Below are 16,867 nucleotides of genomic sequence, written 5' to 3' on the forward strand. Positions count from 1 at the left end.
CAAAACAAAAAACAATTACAGTAGTAACAGCAAAGATCACCAGTCACCATAACAAATATAATAATAATGAAAACGTTTGAAATATTGCAAGAATTACCAAAATGTGACATAGACACATGAAGTGAGCAAATGCTGTTGGAAAAATGGTGACATAGACTTGCTCAACACAAGGTTGCCACAACCTTCAATTTGTAAAAATACAGTATCTATGAAGCGCAATAAAATGAGGTTATGCTTGTATCGAATCCAAAAAAGACAAATACTGTGGAATCTAAAAGATAGAATGAATGAATATAACAAAACAGAAACAGACTCACAGATAACAAACTAGTGGTTACCAGTGGGGAGAGGACAGGGAAGAGGGACAATATCGTAGAAGGGGAGTAAGAGGTACAAACTCTTAGGTATAAAATAAGATACAAGGATGTAATTAACGTACAGCACAGGGAGTATAGCCAATATTTTATAATAATTTAAAATGGAGTTTATAAAATATGAAATCATATTTTGTACACTTGAAACTAACATAACATTGCAAATCAACTGTACTTCATTAAAAGGGAAAAGAAAAAAATTAGACACAAAAAAGAAATATGAGGGACTAAGAAACATGAAAAAAGTTTGCGAACATCAATTAAAATGATGTGCTGTCAGTTCTTGTCTGTTTTTAAGAGTAATACCCACTATTGGTGAATGTGTGAGGACCAGGTGCCTTGTACATGCCACTGAAGGGGTATAAATTACTACAGCCTTTCTGGACAGAGACACTTTGGTGACATATAACAAAAACCTTCTACCCTGGAATTCCATTTTTCAGAATTGATTCTAGGAAAATAGTTGATTGACTTATTTATTGCTTTTCAGAAATGTTTAGAAGGGGGAAAATTGGAAACAGTATGAATGGTTTAAACAACAGGTGTTGTTTATGTTCACCGACATTTTAATGAATTAAATGTCGCAAATGCTATTTTGGCATGTGTTAAATTTAGTGTTCAAATCAGGGAAAAGTATGGATTGTTCAGTAAATCTTGTTGGAACAAGGACTATCATTTTATCACCGACATTTTAATGAATTAAATGTTAATTAAATGAATTAAATTTAATGAATTTAATGAATTAAATGTTAAATTAAATAACATTAAAATAACAACATAGAGGATTATTTAATGCCATGGAAAGATAAATGTGAAATTGTTAAGTTTAAGGAAACTGGTTACAGAGCACTGTGATGTACAGATAATTTAACTTTTTTTAAAATAATCTTTTAAGTTTGTTTTTATTTTTGGCTGTGTTGGGTCCTCGTTGCTATGTGTGGGCTTTCTCTAGTTGCGGCGAGCAGGGGCTACTCTTCGTTGCGCTGTGCGGGCTTCTCATTGTGGTGGCTTCTCGTTGTGGAGCACGGGCTCTAGGCACGTGGGTTTCCGTAGTTGTGGCACACGGGCTCAGTAGTTGTGGCGCACGGGCTTAGTTGCTCTGTGACATGTGGGATCTTCCAGGCCAGGGGTCGAACCCGTGTCCCCTGCATTGGCAGGCGGATTCTTAACCACTGTGCCACCAAGGAAGCCCCTAATTTAACTTTTATTTTTTAAAAAATTATACACTGAACATGTTTTTTTCCTTAGTTTTTAAAAACAAACATTGTACATGGATAAAACATTACTGCTCTTATTTTGGGAGATCAAAGAAATAAAAGGCAGTGCCACTGATCTTGAAAAACTTATAATCTTAAGGGTGGGTGGAGGTTGACATTTTTTCTAATTGCTTTATGTGAATTTTTGGACAGTCATTCACGATATAGCTTAGACATTCTTTTCCCTACTAAGGAAGAGGACATTATGGAAATATTGGTCTCTCTCTTTTTTTTTTTTTTTTTTGTGGTACGCGGGCCTCTCACTGTTGTGGCCTCACCCGTTACGGAGCACAGGCTCCGGACGTGCAGGCTCAGCGGCCATGGCTCACGGCATGTGGGATCTTCCCGGACCGGGGCACGAACCCGTGTCCCCTGCATCGGCAGGCGGACTCTCAACCACTGCGCCACCAGGGAAGCCCTGGGTACCTCTATATTTAGTATAACTAAAGAAACCACAGTGTGCACACAAGTGGTAACAGCTGATCAAATAAGTAATCAAGGAAATGTTTTGAGCCAGTTTTAAAATCTGTGCTTCCCCAAGCCCCTAAAGTATATATATTATAAAAGTAATTGGAACTATACAATAATTTCTTTTTCGATTATTTAAAAGAGTGCATACATATAAAGTGTTTAGGAGTGTGCTTGGTATGTAGTATATTGTATGAGTTGGCTGTTAAGGCCCCTTTTGCTTTGGTGCACTTGTACTCAACTGCCACCAGGGGGCAGACTGTGTTTGGGAAAGAATGGAAACCCAGCTTGAGCTGTTCTTAGTCATTCATCTCAAACATCTTTTTCCGTGTGTGTGTGTGTGTGTGTGTGTGTGTGTGTGTGTGTGTGTACACTTTGCTGTACAAACAAGAACTACTCCTCTGACTTTTGACTTTTCCTTCTGATTGGCACTGCTTCTCTTTATTCTTGTAGTTCCTTGCTGTGCTGGTTTTTGTTTTTTTTTTTTTTCTTTGTTTTTTGCCTTTGAAGGAAGAGTTCCCCAGAGGATGGGAGACACTGCAGGCCACAGCCACACAGGGCCACGTAGGGTCACTCACAGGGAGAAGCAGGGAGCCTTGCTGTGCTGTTTACAAAGATCGTTAGCAACATTACTGTTAACTCTGTGGTGTAGCGTAGGGTAGTTCAAGTAGACTTTCTAATGAGTATGAAAAATTGGTGGCATGTTGCTAATTTCTTCTTTTGGGTAGTCTAGGCTAAAGGATTTCCCCGTTAACCAGGATACGTTAGAGTTTACTGTTACTTAACTAACAAAACTAAACAAACAAAAAAACTTAACTAAACAAAACAGAAAACATCCTATGGGGGTGGTGTCCTATCTTTAATAATATCAGTGTTCAGTCTTCTGTTTATAATTTTAATGCTGTTTTTTGTTTGTTTGTTTTTGCGGTAAGCGGGCCTCTCACTGTTGTGGCCTCTCCCGTTGCGGAGCACAGGCTCCAGACGCGCAGGCTCAGCGGCCATGGCTCACGGGCCCAGCCGCTCCGCGGCATGTGGGATCTTCCCGGAGCGGGGCACGAACCCGTGTCCCCTGCATCAGCAGGCGGACTCTCAACCACTGCGCCACCAGGGAAGCCCTTTAATGCTGATTTGTATCTTAGTTTTTTAAAAACTTTTTATGGGGGTATAGTTGTTTTACAGTGTTGTGTTTATCTTAGTTTTTACAAGCTTTTTTTCTTTTCTTGGTGCGGGCTGGGAGGAGAGGTGCTTTATGGCAAATTAATTTGCGGAATCCAGGAAAAAGGTTGCAGTTTAATAATAACAAATTGTGATAGAGTGAAAAGGCACCACCTAAATGTAGCTTTTCTAGACTTCAATTCCTTGATTATTTGTGCTTGCATGGCCGTGGGTGCAATGTTTACAAGACGCCTTGTCTGTGCAGGAACAGGTTGTAATTTTCCCGCACCTAACCCCCGGCAGGTTGTTGGGTTGGTCTCTCGACAACCTCTGAAGTGGCAGGCTGTGGGGCGAGTGAAAAGGGAGAAGGAATTACTCAAAATTTCCTTTCCTGCCTGTCTCCTTCCCTCTTCACACCCTAAATGCTCTACAGAATTTCTTGAAGAGTAACTGCTTCCTGCACATTCTCATAGCACTTAATAGTCATTTATGGTTAACAGTTAACTACATTTATTTCTGTTACTGAGTCTTGGAAATCTTGGAAACACACATCGATCATTTTTCACACATTGTTTTCTTGTGCTTTTTAAAATTAAAAGAGTTGGACTCTTCCTGGTTTAATAATATTAGCTTTACTTAAGTGAGCATTTTGCAGGTGCAGTTTTCTTATGTCCATGCCTTTATCTTTTCAACCTCTTTTGGTTTTTTTGCCACCATATTTTAATGTGCTTTAACAAAGGACTCTATTCAAACATTTACCAGATCTCAGTTCTTACTGATAAACAATAATCACACCTTCCTGATGTTCCTAGTCTCAAAACATCACTATCTCGAGAGGTCACCTGATTTTGTATAATTAGTCAAGCAATAATTGGAGTCCTTAGAATACTCACTAATTTTTATTCCTCTGCAACTATTGTTACCTCTGGTAGAGAAATTGCATTAACCCTTTATTGCTGACTCTTAGTGAAGTCCTCAGGATATGAGTGTTAGAGTTGAATTTTAACCTTTTATCAACCCGTCATTAGTATATTATAGTAAAAACATTTTTTTGAAGTATAATTGACCTACAACACTATGTTAGTTCCAGGTGTTACAGTAGGAATTTAATTTAAAATTGTAATTGAGAACATTTCTTGCTTGAAGCCATTAAAATTTTTTTGTCCAGGGTCTCAGGTTTATATATAGGTTTACATGTAAAATATCTGAAAAAAATGCCCAGTGCTACTGGGCATATTCACACTAGTAGTGTGAATATAATTACAATTAAAAACATCAGAACACAGATTACTTTAATGAAGTCTTAATTTTTTATAATTACTAAATAAATATTAGGCACTCCTCGAAGTAGTTATTTCCCCTTAAGGATCCTCCAACTCATTACAGAACCTGTGACATTATTGGTTGTTATATAAAGTGCCTAAGACCACCCACTTTCTCCTCCCCTTCACCATCTCTGATGAAAACCATAATAAGCCCATAAGCATGTTTGGTGTGATGTCATTCAGAGGCTGCTGACTGCTGGGTCTGCTAGGAGGAGATTTTATTCAGAGGAAGAGCGTTGTTTTGGCAACATCTGGGAGTAGAGACGGAAGCCAGAAGCACTTGGATAGCTCTGGGGTTTTTCTTTTGTGCATGTACGGTGGAGTGACGTCTGGCATGTAGGCATGTTTCCTCTCGCTGTATTTCTTGGCCTCGAAGAAGGGTGCTGAGTTTAAAAAGACAGTATGTGAGAATCCACGGAGCTGGTTCTTCTGTGAAGTCTTTCCACCTGCTCTGAAGACATGTTGTTGTCTCCCAAGTTCTCCCTGTCCACCATTCACGTTCGACTCACTGCCAAAGGATTGCTTCGAAATCTTCGACTCCCTTCAGGGTTTAGGAAAAGTACTGTCATTTTCCACACAGGTTTGTCTTGCGCAGATCTCTCTTTACCGTTACACGGGGGGCGTCTTGATTAACTTGCAGGTGTTTATCAGAAATTTTCTAAGGGGATAGATAACTGGCGAAAGAAAGCTCTAATGAGAGAACGAGGCATAATTTGTAAAAATAAGCGGTTTTCTCTTATGTTTCAGCACATGTGTATGGTATTTTTACTGTCTGCAAGCTGATGTGTGCTCGGTTTGTTTGTTGAAAGCAGAACTGTTGCCTGGGTGCGCCCAGCTCTTTGCTCTGACACCAGCCAAATCTGGAAAAATCAACACCTGTTCAATTACATTTTATTTCACATGATTTTGGAAATAGGACACAGGTAAATTAAGACAAACAGTTCTCTTTCCTTTAAAGAAGGAGATGAAATGAGAGGGTTTCTGGAGGTTTTCATTACGTAGTTCCTCATTGAGATTGGACTAGGCTGGTTTGGTATGCTAAAAGATTTCCACGTTCTAAACATTTCTGAAATAAAACATCGTAATGGCTGTGGAGAGGTAGGAAATGAACCACAAATTAAGTTTTCCAAGCTTCATGGTGGAAACGTTTGCAGTCACAAAAGACTGCCTCTGATCTTTAATGCTTGTATCTGCTTTTTACTTTCTGTGCCTGAGATGGAAATAAATGTAGGGTATATTTTAGGCACGTGTAAACCTGTGTGTCCACTTTTAGAGGATTCATTTGCCTACTGTGGCTACCTCTTGTTTAGATATAATTGCAACTGTGGGAAATTAAGTTGATTTTATGCTATAAAAACTGGAGTGCTATTATATTGAATTCGGGCTGGTTAGTGGTATCTGGGCTAGAATCATGAGTATGTAAATAGATGATTTGTTGTTTCCTGTGAACGCCAGCCCTTCTGGGTCTTGTTTTCCGTCTCTGTCCCCAGTGATTTTTTTCAGCTGACTGCTTTCAGTTTTCCCAGGGGCATCTCCCTGCTCTGTGGGATGACTCTTCCTCATGTTTCATAACTCGCCTTGACCTGTCACTGGAGTCTGCCAGCCTTTCCCTCTCGATCTGAGCTGACAACTGAAGGTAAATGGATAAGTCAGGAGGGAAACAGTGGCTCTGTCTCTCCCAGCCTAAATGCCACTGTCACTTTTTCAACCTTAAAGAATAAAAAGGTGAAAAATAAAAATAAAAGGGTGCCCTATATTTGCAATAATTTGTGTAATCTAAAATAGCTCCAAATGGCTTTTAACTTTTTTTGACTTTAAAAATTATATTTCTGTGTTTTAATCAAAACCAGTAACACATTCAGTTAGATTTTATATTCATATATTTGTTTTCCATTAACGAGAATTTTAAAAATCTTGCAAGACACATAAGTTTTGTTTAAATGGAATAATGGAGAAGCCTCTGGTGGTTCTTGACCCACGGCACTTTAAAATATTCATACAAAGTTATCCAGCATTTAGTCATGGCTTTTAATTGTAACGTAAGAAAAAAAATCAGTCCACACTCCAAGTTCAAAAGAGAATCAAACAGTACAGAAGGTTGTACAATTCCAAGTGAGCCTCTTTCTTACCCAGGCCCTGCACCCTTCCACAGATGAAGCACCCTTCCACTCTCATGGGTGCTTGTTTGTCCTTCCGGTAATTTTCTAGTCATATATAAGCCTATGCAGGTTCTTTTATATCCCTTTTTGTTTTACAGAAATGGAAGCTTACCATATATACTCTTCTATAGCTTACTTTTAAACATTAATATATCTTCGATTTTCAGGTTAACACACTTATCTACCACATTCTTTTTAGTAGTCTTATAACATCCCGTTGTTGGATGAGCCATGGGTTATTTAACCAGTCTTCCATTAGTGAACGTTTTAGGTTGTTTGTACCATTTTTGTGGAGCAGATAGCTTTCCAAGGCAACTTAAGCAAAAGGCACAAGGCTTTTATTACCAGAGTTTGACTAACTAATAGTGATATTTTGGGTACTCTTTATTTTTTTAATTTACATAAAAATATTTTGAAACATTCATTTGATTGCAGTTGTAATTTTTAGAGCTAGAGTGTACTTAGTGGTGCTCTAGTTTACCTGATTTTACACCAGGAAGTCGGAGGCCCAGAGAAGTGAATTAACTTGCCCAAGGGCACACAGTCAGTGGCAGGGATGGGACTAAAACCTGGGGCCTCTGTTAAGAATTTTTGGGTTTTTTAGATTTTTCCAGCTGTGAATTTTGCTGTAATTCTGTTAGATCTAGTGAATAGCAGTGATGGAAAAAAGAGTTTTGTGTGTGGGAAGCATTTTAAAATTATGTGAAGAATATAATTCTACTTACCTCAGTAAGAATCTTTTGTGAGTTTATCCATATTACATAACTTGAGGGTCTGAGAAATCTTCCAATAAAATAGATATTGAAGTTATCGCATTTCTTCTTATCCACATGGGCTGTGAGCAGTAGCTTGTGTTTGTATTCTTTTTTTTGGTTTTTATTTTATTTTATTTTATTTTTGCGGTACGCGGGCCCCTCACTGCTGTGGCCTCTCCCGTTGCAGAGCACAGGCTCCGGACGCGCAGGCTCAGTGGCCATGGCTCACGGGCCTAGCCACTCCACGGCATGTGGGATCTTCCCGGACCGGGGCACGAACCCGCGTCCCCTGCATCGGCAGGCAGACTCTCAACCACTGCGCCACCAGGGAAGCCCTTGTGTTTGTATTCTTAATAAAAGAAGTGGTGTTGGTGGCTGCAGTGGCAGTGGAGTTGGCCTGGATACCAAGAGCCCGGGGCTGTGTAGCCTTGGTTCTGCTAGTAACCAAGTCATTGACCTTGATCACATAACCAAACAAGGCTACAAAATGAAGGAATCAGATGAGATGATTTCCACAGTCTCTTTAACCTCAAATTCTGTGAATTTTCTGGCTACAGATTAAAAAACCCTGGATGTGTTACTGAAAATTCTTCTTATCTAAACTAATTCTCTCCTTATTTCCCAAACTCAGCGAAAACTCCTGATTTTTTCTCTTCGCAACACCACTGTTTGCCCCCTATTCTGTCCTCACACCTCAGTACCCTTTGAATTATTGTTCTTCCTCATTTATCCACAATTAATTGGTTGCAAGAATCTAAGACTCTATCCTTTGAAATCACTGTTGTTTTTACCCTCTGCCTGCTGTAGTTCAGGCTTTATTTTTAGATTGAAGAATTTGAAAATGCTCTTCTTAGAGGCAGAAAATGGTCAAATGTTGACAGTTGCATATCACCCAATCTAATACTTTGGGACTTTTTGAAGGATTTTATATTTTTGGTCTTTGCCACCAACCAGTCTTTCCCTTGCTTCCAAACTGACTTTCACATTGCAGGATTAAGTCATTCGTCTCATAAACAAATATGTATTAGACATGTACTGTGTGGCAGGTGCAGTGCTAGGTGCTGACAATGTAGCCAGGACTGAGCCACACGTGGCCTCCTGCCTTCACACAGCCCACAATTTTTAAATTTTGGCCGTTCCACGTGGCTGGTGGGGTCTTAGTTCCCCAACCAGGTACTGAACCTGGGCCACAACAATGATAGTGCCTACTCGTAGCCCAAGACCACCAGGGAACTCCCCTACGCAGCCCACAGTTTACCAGGGAGACAGGCAGAGAACATGAGGCCGTCGCGGTAGGGCATGGACTAGGTGCTCAGGCAGCGCCCAGCAGGTGAGGCTGACTCTATCCAGGTCCTCCAGGAGCGCCATTTAAGCTGGGACCCCAGGATAGGAGGAAGTAGCCAAGAAACAAAAAGTGTTCCAGGCAGAGAAAACAGCATGTGAAAGCCTGGAGGTGAGGGAGACTTTGGCTCCTTTAAGGAAACGAAAGAATTTTAATATGTCCGAGCATAGAACGTGGAGAGGCGCCAGCAATAGGATGGTGGTTATGTGGAGCCAGACAGAACGGGCCCTTTGACCGGCCCTCGCACAGGACACTGTGCGCTGTAGTATATTGACAAAGTGTTGTCCCGTCCAGGATGCGATTTCCTCTGTAAATAGGGTCAAGGAAAGAGAGTGGATTTGTCAGGGTTTCGGGTAACGTAGCAGGATGTCAGGCGTGAACGACGACCTCAGCATCAGAAGAGTGCTACATCTTCTAAGAAGTCCAGAAGTGATCTCACTGACTTACCAGAGCTTTCAGTTCGGTCTAGTTCAGAACTCTGCCTCATATTTTGAAACTTATTAGTTTCAATTTTATGAGTCAGTGGAGGGAAAAGAATCTTCCACGTAGAACTATTCCTTGCCTCCAGGTTTATTGGAATTCAGGTTTTCTATGAAGCTGGAGATGAGATACTTGTATTAATTATTATGAAAAGTGCCATTTTGAGCCTCAGAGTTAATATTCTCGTTGATTCAAGTGAAGGCAATTCCCTGCACTGAGAGAATTCTTTTTGCTGAGCTAGTAAGATTAAAAGCAATTACTCTAGCAAAGGAGAGGGGTGTATGTACATATATTTTGAGGAAAGGCAGGAGAAGTATTATTAATAGAACAAAATATTTTCATTTACTTGAAGCTGCACTAAAGAGAACCGTTTTGCCTAGATATTTGGTAAGAGTGAGGCAGAATGCAAATAAGTTTGTTTAATTAGAATGAAAGTCATCAAGTTACGTGCTTGGGTTTGGTATTCATTTTTCAGACTGTCAAGTAGAACTGCTTTTAGCTGCAGTTTAAGATACTTTAAGGAGGAGCTTGTCTCTCTTAGAAAGCAGCAGCTCTGATGTTCAGAGGCTCAGTAATGTCAGGATCAACACCTGTGCTATTTTCTTGGCCTTTTCCTCATGACTGTTGCCTCATGATGTCACAATGCCTGCTGCAGGCAGGAAAAACAAGACCCAGGGAAGGGGTGGTGCTTACATCTCATTGGCTAAATCTCAGTCACATGGCTGTTTCTACCTTCAAGGGAGGCTGGGAAATTGAGTGTTCGACTTCTCCAATCGCTGTAGTACATCCAGGTATAAGAGAGATTAGAGCCCTATTACAGAGACTGCCACAGAGAAGGCAAAACGGTTATTTCTCAAAAGCTAATACTGGCAGCTTATAAATAAGGGAAGTATATCAGTTAACAAGTTGAATCTTGCAACAGACCTCATTGTTTCTTCTCTTTTATGATATGAATGTTTTTTGGTAATGATTACCTGTTTTGTAAATGTGTCAATTAAACACTTGCAAGTCATTTTGTTGTTTGGACGTAGAGGTTAATATTTGATTTTGATCTCTTGAATTAATTTTTAGTTACAAAATAATGCTTATACTGAGAAAGAATGTTCTCAACCTTATGTGATTTTTATATATTTAAGATGTGTTAACAAAAGGTAAATATTAGCAGTGCATTTATGGTGGGGATCCTAGTCATGCATTAAGGTGATGCTAAATAAACCTTAATTTCTCTTGTGTTTCTCACATTGCAAAATATAAAAGCCAGTGAAAGCATTTTAGAAAGGTTTCATAAAAAACTATATATATTAGAATTTTTTTGTAAAAAGTTTTAAAATATTCACTCATTTGTAGAATGCAAAAGGCATCAAAAGGACCAAATTCAAGAACACCAGATGAGAGATGTGGCCTTCCACCACCCGTTTGTTATCTCACTGTGAATCCACATTCTTCTTTTTAGCTTCCTTGAAAGCAGTCTTGAAAGTTTCTCTGGTCTCTTGCCACATTGATAAATGTTCACTAAGAACTGGTGTTGTGAATGGCATTATGCTAAAAATGATGATTCTGAGCTCATGTAGCTATGGCAGTCTTACAGCTTCAGCTTTGCTATGTCATTAAAACGTGCCCTTTTGGGCTTCCCTGGTGGCGCAGTGGTTGAGAGTCCGCCTGCCGATGCAGGGGACACGGGTTCGTGCCCCGGTCCGGGAAGATCCCACATGCCGCGGAGCGGCTGGGCCTGTGAGCCATGATCGCTGAGCCTGTGCATCTGGAGCCTGTGCTCTGCAACGGGAGAGGCCACAACAGTGAGAGGCCCACGTACAGCAAAAAAAAAAAAAAAGTGCCCTTTCATAGTTATAGCAGTCTATTTAAGAGAACAGTTATGTGTTAAATGAATTTTCACTCATAATGGATAATATTTTTGATAAGTCTTTAAAAGTTAGGTGTTGAAAGAGAAAGTTAGTATATCTTAATCTCACAAGTGTCAGATAGCTAGTCTTACTGTGCTAAATTGTGTTTTAATGTAGTGTCTATTTTGACACAAACATGGTAAATAAACCATACATTATAGCCTGGAGTTGGATTCAGGATGGGAAGTATAGCAGTGTTTTTCATGAGGAGAAAATGGAGGAATAAGGCAAGTAAAACATATATAGTAAATGCTTATTTAATTAGAACCACTGAAATATTTGGGTTAACTGAGTTTTGGATAGTAGAGAATCACCCTATACATGAAATAGTATAGATTACGATACTTTTTATTAGCTCTAAAGCATGTTTTAGAGCTAAAAGAAGTATTTTATTAATAGTATATGCATATTACTGTTATCTTAGGGAAAAAGATGACAGATGTGGTTTTAAATGTATATAAAATTGAACATCACTTTTCTGTATTTGGCTTAGGTGATACAATAATACTTTGGATTATTTTAGTACATGAGGGTCCTTTATAAAAGGCATCAATTATAAAGCTCTGGGGAAAATTAAGACTCATAGAGCCTTCTTTGGGGTGAGAGAGTAGGCTTTTTCCTGTTATTCCCTGGTGGCCTGAGTTTTAGGCATCTCTCACTCAAATTGCTTTTCCTTAACTGGTTAATGTTTTGAGAATGAGATTCTCTTTTTATTTATTGTTTGTGTTATGGAAATTCCTAATGTTGAATGTTTTAATTGGCTATTCTCGTTTTTGTTTCTACTGTCTATTAAGGATAGTCTATTGTCTTAAATTTGCAATAAGGACATTTTTGACCCGCTTTGGTGCATTTTGGGGACTCCCCGCTCCCCCAGGTCTTTTGTCTCCACATGCCTTGTTTCAGCCATGCTGCTCTGCTTGACAAAGAGCATGTGATTGCACATGGCTGCGATGGTGAGGGACACCACCTGTGGCCCACAGGGCCTGGCCTGGCTGGCACAATGGTGACATCCCCTGAGCTGGCTAGCTCATGGTGGAAAAGTCCAGAAGAAACAGCTTTTAAAATTCTAAAATGGTACATGTGCTTGAAGTAGATACTGCAAGAAGGGCCTTGTAGACTTTTTGTTTTTGTTTTGGAATTGGTTCCTAGTGGTGACAGAATGTTATTCTTGGTACTGTGTTCTTCCACATGGTAAATTAAAAGGGACGTCTTGGTGTATGTCACCATCACTGAAATCAAAAACACTGCTTGGATTTGTGATGCCAGGCATCTTTTTAGGTACCTATTAAATTGGTTAACTCAAAATGATCGTTAAGACAAAAACAAAAATATGTAAGTCCACATGAAGGCCAGCATTTAATATTTTAGGTAACTTGCTTAATAACAAAGGGGAAAAAGCCAGTTCCAGGGCTGCTGTCTTGTGAAACAGCACCTCAGTCACATCAGTGAACTTGGTGGGCATGTGTGTATATATATATATATTTTTTTTTTTTTTAATTTTTTGGCTGCATTGGGTCTTCGTTGCTGCACACGGGCTTTCTCTAGTTGTGGCAAGCGGGAGCTACTCTTCGTTGAAGTGCGCAGGCTTCTCATTGCGGTGGCTTCTCTTGTTGCAGAGCATGGACTCTAGGCACATGGGCTTCAGTAGTTGTGGCTCGTGGGCTCAGTAGTTGTGGCTCGTGGGCTCTAGAGCGCAGGCTCAGTAGTTGTGACGCACAGGCTTAGTTGCTCCGAAGCATGTGGGATCTTCCCGGACCAGGGCTCGAACCCGTGTCCACTGCATTGGCAGGTGGATTCTTAACCACTGTGCCACTGGGGAAGCCCCAGTGGGTATATATTTTATCCCTTTCCTTATGCTCTGAGAAAAGACTTATCCAATTTGTTCATATACAGTGTGAACAAGTATAACAAAAGCTACTTTTTCCTATTTTAAGTTGAAGTAAAAGTTCAGATTTTTTTCTCTACTAAAATAATGAAAGTTTTGCTTGTTAGATGATGAAAATAAAAATATTTTCATTTGACATCTGCAGAATTTTTAATGATACAGGCATGAAATTGCATTACTTGCAAATTTTTTTAGTATGCTCTTTTAGTCCTGAAACAAATCCGTAAACTATTTTTTTTTTGCTCTAATCTATTTGTTTTTTATAATTTATTTATTTATCTTTGGCTGCACTGGGTCTTCATTGCTGCGCGCGGGCTTTCTCTAGTTGTCGTGAACGGGGGCTACTCTTCGTTGCAGCACACAGGCTTCTCATTGTGGTGGCTTCTCTTGTTGCGGAGCATGGGCTCTAGGCGCGAGGGCTTCAGTAGTTGTGGTGCACGGACTCAGTAGTTGTGGCTCTTGGGCTCTAGAGCGCAGGCTCAGCAGTTGTGGCGCACGGGCTTAGTTGTGGACCGCAGCATGTGGCATCTTCCTGGACCAGGGCTCGAACCCATGTTCCCTGCATTGGCAGGCGGATTCTTAACCATTGCGCCACCAGGGAAGTCCCACAGATCCATAAACTTTTAGCACATTAAGGTGGACTTGTAGATTATTTAGAAAGCCAACAAACTGGCGGATGTTGTACCTTCTTAAAAGTATTTCTGAATGTAATGAATTTCTATTAACTTTTCTTTATAGTTAGTAGTCCATTTTAAGAACATAAGAGATCTGCTTTATTCCCTGCCAGCCACATGGAAAACGTCTATGGTCAATTTTGGATTGTTTTGCAGGAAAAATTGTCTAAGCAACAGTTATCCTGAAATAGGTGTGTTTAATATGAATATGCCTTCTATTCTGTAATCTGCTTTTGAAATTAAGAAAGTAAAACCACTTTATGTATAATACAAATCATTGCAGCACTTCCAAAAATAGAATACTGTAAAATTTTAATAGGTGTCCTACAGTACCCCTCCCCAGCCACCTGCAAAAGAATTAGCTTGGGTAATGTTAACAGTCTAAACACTGTGCTTTGCTGAGCTTGAAATGTTCCGTAGTCAGCAAATGCCATACCTACCCAGAAAAAGAAAAATATTAGGGCTTCCCTGGTGGCGCAGTGGTTGAGAGTCCGCCTGCCGATGCAGGGGACATGGGTTCGTGCCCCAGTCCGGGAAGATCCCACATGCCACGGAGCGGCTGGGCCCGTGAGCCATGGCCGCTGAGCCTGCGCGTCTGGAGCCTATGCTCCGCAATGGGAGAGGCCACAACAGTGAGAGGCCCGCGTACCGCAAAAAAATATATGTATATATTATGTATGTCTCCTAATTATGACTATTAACTTTTCTAGAGCAAACACATAATGAATGGAACCCTGAAAAGGTTTATATAAATTTAAGCTAATAATTGATAACACGAACATGTTCGTTTGTTTGTTTAAAATGATGGTTGGATGCCACAAAGTAGTTCTCAGTGCCTTAACTGTGTGCCTGTTGTCAGGCCTGAAGGCCTCTTCCATCCTTGTCAAGGGGAGTGCTTTCTCCTTTCATACAACACTGAGTAATAATTCAGAAAAAGGTCTTGGTAAGATTGTCTAGATTTCCGTGGGGGTGCAGTTCAATTGATCAAGCTGGGAAAGTGTGTTAATAGGCTTATGTTAGCGGCTGCATTCAGGACAATGGGAAATAAAGAGCTGATTTGCTCCCCAGGAAAACGCCCCTGCAGATGATTCAATTTGGAAGGCGTGATGGAGCAGGTGAGGCTAGAATAGAGTCTCTTTGGAGAATAAGGAGCAGAGTGTTAGAGAATGTCAGTGCACTTCGCCACCGGGTCCCACGCCACACGCCCCCTCCCTCTGCCCTCTCTCGCATTCCCACACGCTCATCTGCTCCTCTCTGTGCTATCTCTGAGCTGGAAACGGTGACTTATCCTGGGTTCCTCTTGATCCAACTGGTCCAGAAGTCTTCCTGTTCTGCCTCATAAACACATTCATCATTTCCTGCCTGTTCTCACTGCCCTGACCACCAGTTCCCCTCCCTGGGCCTCCCTCCTGGCCACTCTCCTCACCAGCTCAGATCTTCTTACACTGTGTCTGCAGACCCCTGCTTGGCACCATTCTGTGTCTCCTACGAGAGAGAGAAAACCTTGTACAGCACACATGTCTCGCCCCTGTTTATGCTTCCAGCCACATCATCTTACTTTAACTTCAGGAGAGCTTTGCTGTCAGCATTGAATACCAGGACCTCCAGGGCCTCCCATACCTCTATGCCTTGGTGTTTTCTGGCCTCTGCTGTTCATCTGTCTGCCAAACATGCAAATGTCCATCCAAACTCTGTCTCTAGAACCCTTTCTTGACAGCCCCAGATCTAGGTGTTTCTCCACCTGTACTCTCACCACACTGTGTACATAATTCTGTTACCTAATTATCAAATCATACGGCCATTGGTGATGGCCTCTTTCTGTCTCTGCTGCATAAAAAAAGTTCCTTGAGAACAAGAACCAATGTGTTAGAAGCACATCCAGCAGACATTTACTGAGTGTGCAGTGGTCATGTGGGTGATCATTTCATCACTGGGCACTCCCTCTTATCAGAACACATATTTCCTAGTAGTTCACGTTTAAGGCGTTCTTGTCATGGAATATCCCAGGATAAACACCCATAAATACCCATCAAATCCTGAGGAAACACTGACGGAAAGAACTTGTGTAAAGATAGGTGTCCCTAGGAAGGGTTTTAGATGTGTAGGTTCAGATTAAGGCAGAAAGACGGGAATCAGTTGTCTGTCCAGGCTGCTGGTTGAGCCCATTAGCTCATTACTTACATTTTATTAACCCACAAGCATTAGTTTTCAATGCAGTATGTAGTAGAAAGCATATAACAGCCAATGACTGTCACCTTCACAGGTAGGTGAATATGTGAGAGTCGAACAGGAAGAGATTCATACCATAGAAGCAAGGTGTCTTCATGCATCCTTGTAGAGCACCACCTTCTTCTACGTGCCTCCACCTTTTGATAAGTATTTGGCGAGTGAATGAATAATGAGTCAATAGGCACATAGAACACTAGGCAAACATTAGTTACTGAATGCTGTGTATAGTTTTGTGTTTCATTCAGGTTAAGGCAAGCTCTCCTAGTAAGTCTTGTCTCTTACTTGATTTTAATATTCGGAAAGCCAGCGGATTTCCGAATATTAAAGTGGCTTGTTTTGCCTTAGGATGGATGTGTCCTCAGCAGCTAGTAGGTTAGTCCCTGTCTGAATTGTTAAGTCTCTCCCACAAAAATTGTGTTTAGCCTTGAAGTGGGGATCTCTATGCCTGAGTGACTTGAGCCTGAAACATGGGCTTGTTCTTCTTTCCCCAACTATTTTCTTTAAGAGGATGATAAATAACTTCGTTAGGCGAGTTTTAAATTTTATTAAATTGAGGTTTCTGAGTAGAAAGAACAAAGACAGTAAACAGTGTTATCCAGCTATTTTTCAAGTGAGCAAATGTCTTGGATTCAGGACTTTTATTTTCCTGATGGAGGTTTCAGTTTCATTGGAATGAACCTCAGGAAGGTCAGACCAGACATGGCAGTGGTAATTATCTTGTCAACACGCATCCGAATCTATGTAGAAGTTAACATGTAATTTTAAGTTTTCTGAGTAAGTTGATTCTTTGAAATTAGACAGCCTGTTAATAGGTATAATAAACAAAATATTTTATAGTTTTTTTTTTTTTTTTTTTTTTTTTTT

At 40.5% G+C, this 16,867-nt stretch overlaps 1 protein-coding gene and 1 non-coding gene across 7 annotated transcripts in view; one reads left to right on the plus strand and one right to left on the minus strand.

The window, feature by feature from the left end:
* Nucleotides 1-16,867, plus strand: part of MTUS1 (microtubule associated scaffold protein 1) — a 158,770-nt gene that overhangs the window by 99,134 nt on the left and 42,769 nt on the right. The window contains exon 1 of one of the 6 annotated variants that reach the window (XM_027122690.1): nucleotides 4,682-5,158. The exons of the other annotated variants lie outside the window; for them this stretch is intronic. Within the exon in view, the coding sequence (XP_026978491.1) occupies nucleotides 5,038-5,158 (121 nt within the window). The 5' untranslated portion in view covers nucleotides 4,682-5,037. Of the gene's footprint in view, nucleotides 1-4,681; nucleotides 5,159-16,867 lie in introns of those variants that run through there. 6 annotated transcript variants of the gene reach the window in all.
* Nucleotides 14,571-14,690, minus strand: LOC113629008 (U6atac minor spliceosomal RNA). Its single transcript, XR_003436329.1, has one exon. It is a non-coding gene; the product is annotated as a U6atac minor spliceosomal RNA (small nuclear RNA).

Source organism: Aethalodelphis obliquidens, unplaced genomic scaffold, assembly GCF_003676395.1.
Source record: "Aethalodelphis obliquidens isolate GAN/ISIS:26980383/991018 unplaced genomic scaffold, ASM367639v1 scaffold25, whole genome shotgun sequence".
Taxonomy (NCBI): Eukaryota; Metazoa; Chordata; class Mammalia; order Artiodactyla; family Delphinidae; genus Aethalodelphis; species Aethalodelphis obliquidens.